Source organism: Rhagoletis pomonella, unplaced genomic scaffold (assembly GCF_013731165.1).
Source record: "Rhagoletis pomonella isolate Grant_MI unplaced genomic scaffold, Rhpom_1.0 Rhpom_scaffold_00004, whole genome shotgun sequence".
Taxonomy (NCBI): Eukaryota; Metazoa; Arthropoda; class Insecta; order Diptera; family Tephritidae; genus Rhagoletis; species Rhagoletis pomonella.
In genome coordinates, this window is record NW_023458558.1 from 26,579,110 (window position 1) to 26,583,767 (window position 4,658).

The following is a 4,658-nucleotide window of genomic DNA, read 5'->3' on the forward strand; positions in this document are numbered from 1 at the left end:
CGTTCGCCGGGTATTGTGTTTCAAGCATAATGATAATTTAGGGAACTTTGAAATCTTCGTTAAATCAGTAAATACTGACAGTATTTTATTCAAAATTGATGTTTGCAATAATTCTTTTGCAAAAAATACCTTTATGATAAAAATTTTGAATTTTGCTCACAAAGTTAAGCGCGAACAGGAATTTGCAAGTTTCACTGCCAACAGGCGTCCACGGTGGCATTCCGAACATAATATAATTATTTTTAATTCTTTCTTCAACACACACTTCTTTGTTGTAGTCACTATCGGATTTCCTATATCGGCAGTGATGTCGACTGCGTTCCGATTACGAATACAGCTTTTTCAGCCGGGTAACTTTTAAATCATTGGAAATGATGAACTTGTTGATTCCAATTATTGTTGGCAAAAATGCAACCGTGTGCCACAATTCTGCTGGCAATAAATTTTTCCTGCATGAATTCGCAACTTCCCCTCCAAATGAAATGCAAGTTTTACAAGTCTTTTGTCCAAACGAATATAGCGAACATAACAAAAATCTTCGTTTTGTTAACTGCAGTTCTAAAGAAAAAAGTTTTTCGAACAAACATTTTTACTGAATGGGTATTTTACCGTAATCCGCAATAAAATTTACAATAGTTGCGTTTTTATACTCATTTCCAGTAAAATCCAGTAAAAGTTTTTACGAATTTTCATGTTTTGGCGTTTTCGTACGCAAAAACTTGCAAAGTAGGGGAAATTGAGAGAGCGAAGAATGACAGTTGAAGTTGCAAGTTTTTACTGGATTTTACTGGATAAATTTTTACTTGTAAGAATTTGCCATTACGAAAAACAGCTCGCATATTGCTGTATGAAATTTAAACTTATAAGGAAACTGTTTGTGGGTTTTTGTTAGGAGTGTTCGCTATGCAAAAAATTTGTACAAGTTGGTACCAATTGTTACCAAATCGTATTCGTTTAGCCAAAAACCCAGTAAAAATTGCAAGGAGAGAGCACAATTTTGACATTTCATTTGGAGGGGAAGTTGCAAATTCGTGCTGGGAAAATTTTTGCCAGTAAGAATTTGCAAGCAGGATTGTAGCACACGGTTGCATTTTTGTCAACATTAATTTGAATCAACAAGTTCATTAAATTTAAAAATTAACAATCTTGTTGTGATTGACTAATGAAAGAAGTATGAAATATTTGTTTATTCAATTAATTTAATTAATTCCAAACGTTTGAAAGGTACCCGGCTGAAAAAGTTGTATTCGTATTTGGAACGAACTCGACACCGCTGTCGATATAGGAAATTCGACAGTGACTTCCACAAAGAAATTGAAGCGCATGTTGAAGAAAGTCAGAATAAGAAGAAATATAGGTATAGGTCCTGTTTTCAATTCCACCTGAAATAATTTCAAAAATTTATTATGCTCGAAGCTTGCAAATGTTTGCTAATTCCTGTTCGCGCAAAACTTAGTAAGTTTCTCTCTTTGGGAGAGTAAGGTACCTTATTCTCTGAATTTTGTTACTGGCTAATTCTTACTGGCAGTTGCATAACGAACACGCCTATTGTTGAATTTCACAAAATAAACCTATTTAAATACAAAATATATTGTTTTATTAGGAATTTGCCGCGAATAAACAACCAATTTATCAGCTGTTCATGAAACTTGCAAATTATTACTGGAAAAGCGTTCGCGTACTTTTTTGCAAATTTTTTCTATGAGAGCGAATTCTTAGAAATAAAGTTACTGGAGAGTTGCTGGCAAGTTACTGGATAATTTGTAAAAAAACACAACTAATTTTGTAAAAGCAAGTTTTTTGACACCTTACTACATATGTATGTTTGTATGTATATTCCGTCAGTTTCTTTAAGATACATATACCCAAAACCAAATTTCGAAACAGATGAGCTCTGAAAGAACTTTCTGTGTTAATTTAAGAATTTGTTATTTAGCATCTCATAAAAGTTTAAACATTGCTAATTGGGGCCTGTGGCATTGATGGTGACGATATATTGAAACTCATCCGCTTTTTCACTGCATTCTAACATACTTTGTCACATATCGTTGGTCCTCTGCAAAAATGGCACAATTCAAATTAAAAAAAAAAATGCCTTACTATAGTTAACTAGTTAAGTGCCTCCTGTCTCGAATCCTTGCCTAATTCTTATTACTTTATTTAGTGATCCTTGCTACTTACCTAAGTAAGGATAATACCTGGATTAGACAAGGATTAGAGACATAAAACGCTTAACAATATTAAGGGTTTTGATTTATGAATTTTGAGTTCTGTCGTTATTGTAGAGAACCATCGATATGTACATATTTATTCATGTTTGTATGCATATCCATAACTAAATATGTATTCATGTACATATGTATGAATACGAGTATTATGTACTTATATGGAAGAATTTCTGTTTACCCTTTACTTAAATTTTTTGTTGTGGCCCACAGAATTTTACTTTCCCAATGAGGATGCTGATGTACCCAATTTTGGACGTTGTATCACACCGAACCGTGAGCGCGCCCTCTGCATCATTCTGGACGATTGCAAATACTTGTTCAACTTGCTACTTACAACCCCGCTTCAGGATTCAGATCGACTATATTTGAGCCGTAGCCAGTGTGGCTACCAAAATGGCAAAGTTTTGGTAAGTATTTGCTATATTGCAAACATTTTTTTTAAAGGAAGTGTGCAATGTTTTATGCATAAGTCTTTATTTATTTATAGCAATTTTTTTTAGATACGTAAAGTAAAAACGCCTTAACTATCTTTCTCTAGATTTGTTGTCCTGATCGTTACCGAAATTTCATTAAAATACCTTCGACTGCATCTACCACCCAATCACCACCTGTTACGCCTAGTAATCTGCTGCCACAGCCAGGCCAGTGCGGCAATGTCTTGTCGAATCGCATATACGGTGGTAACGCGACGAAAATTGACGAATTCCCCTGGATGGCACTGATCGAGTACACAAAACGTAAATACAAGCATAAAATTAACAAAAAAAAAAAAAATACTAAAATTCACGCCTTCTTCACAGCTGGCGGTAGAAAAGGACATCATTGTGGCGGTTCGCTCATCAATTCACGCTACGTTATCACAGCATCACATTGCGTCAACGGCAAAGCAATCCCTAAAGATTGGCAGCTGACCGGTGTACGTCTTGGCGAATGGGATACAACCACCAATCCTGATTGTGAGATTGATGTACGTGGCGAACAGGATTGCGCACCTCCGTATATTGATGTGGTAGTAGAGAACGCAATTTCACATCCACAATATAATCCAGACTCCAGAAGTCAAGTTAACGACCTCGCATTGTTGCGACTCAATAGAAATGTTCAATATACAGACTTCATTCGTCCCATTTGTCTGCCGGTGGGGGCCAATCTACGATCGGCTACTTTCGATGGCATTGTCATGGATGTAGCTGGTTGGGGCAAAACGGAGAAGGAATCGACTAGCACACTGAAATTGAAAGCAGAGGTGGCCGGTGTACCACTGAGCAAATGCGGAGAAAAGTATGCAACCGAAAATATTCGGCTAGAATCAACACAGATATGCGCTGGTGGAAAAGAGGGAGTGGATTCATGCCGCGGCGACTCTGGTGGACCGTTGGTTAGCTTAGATAATGCAAAGAAAGCATTATCGTACTACTTTTTAGCGGGTGTAGTATCTTTCGGACCAACTCCCTGCGGCCTGGAGGGTTGGCCTGGTGTCTACACCAGAGTAGGCGATTTTATGGATTGGATTCAAGCCACAATTCAGCCGTAGGCAGTCAACTGAATGATACTTAATATAGTATACATACGCATATTTTTAATTAGAGTTTATTTTAATTTGACAACATAAATAATTTTATTTTATATTTAGATACTTAATAATAATTCATACATACATAAACAATTGTAAATATGTATATGGGTTTTTGTTTGGAATATAAAATGCACTGCTCGACGAAGGGACTAAAAACCAATAATGAATGTTGCTCGCGAGAAAAGCCAAAGAATGTTCTTTAAATATTCTATCCAGTGTTGCCAACTTTTCATTTTCAAAAAGCACCAAAAACTTGGAAAAAAAGCGTTTTACCAAACTAAAAGCACCAAATTTTTTTTAATCAAAGGATGCTTTTTTCCTAACAGTTTGTATTTAACAAAAACAAAAAAATTAAAAATATTTACAAGGATGCATACATAAATTAATAAACAAAACTTTTTCGCTCATAACGATTGAAAAGCCACATGCTATAATGACTCATGCTTACGACGTAATACCGAAGTACCCGAATCCCAACAAACGAAAATCATGCCATAAGTAGAAATAAGCAAACAAAATTCATTTTTTCATTATATAACCTCAAATATCGCAAAAACACGTGTTCTTCGTAATCTGGGGGTAGAATATCTGAAAATTCTAGTATTAGAGCAATTGTGCGGCCAGATTTGGATTCAGCAATAAGAAACGATGTGTTTTACTCAGGTGGTACAAAAATAAAAATTTTTACAAATAATTAGAAAAGAAAAAAAGAAATACTTAATTTGCTCGCATATCTACTGGCATTTTCAAGGCGAATAGAATTGAACAAGGTGGGTTTGCAAGTTCAGCCTTTTATCAATCATGGTTGTATTTAAATGCATTTAAAATTGTAGATTTTTGAAAATTCAGTGCTG

The 4,658-nt window shown here is 35.3% G+C and overlaps 1 protein-coding gene across 1 annotated transcript; it reads left to right on the top strand.

The window, feature by feature from the left end:
- The first annotated feature begins 2,386 nt into the window (after positions 1–2,386).
- On the top strand, positions 2,387–4,090 carry LOC118738169 (serine protease easter-like). The gene is made up of 3 exons (XM_036469093.1): positions 2,387–2,635; positions 2,767–2,965; positions 3,029–4,090. Exons 1-3 carry the CDS (start codon positions 2,387–2,389, stop codon positions 3,760–3,762), a joined length of 1,182 nt encoding a protein of 393 aa, XP_036324986.1. The 3' UTR covers positions 3,763–4,090.
- The last annotated feature ends 568 nt before the right edge of the window (positions 4,091–4,658 follow it).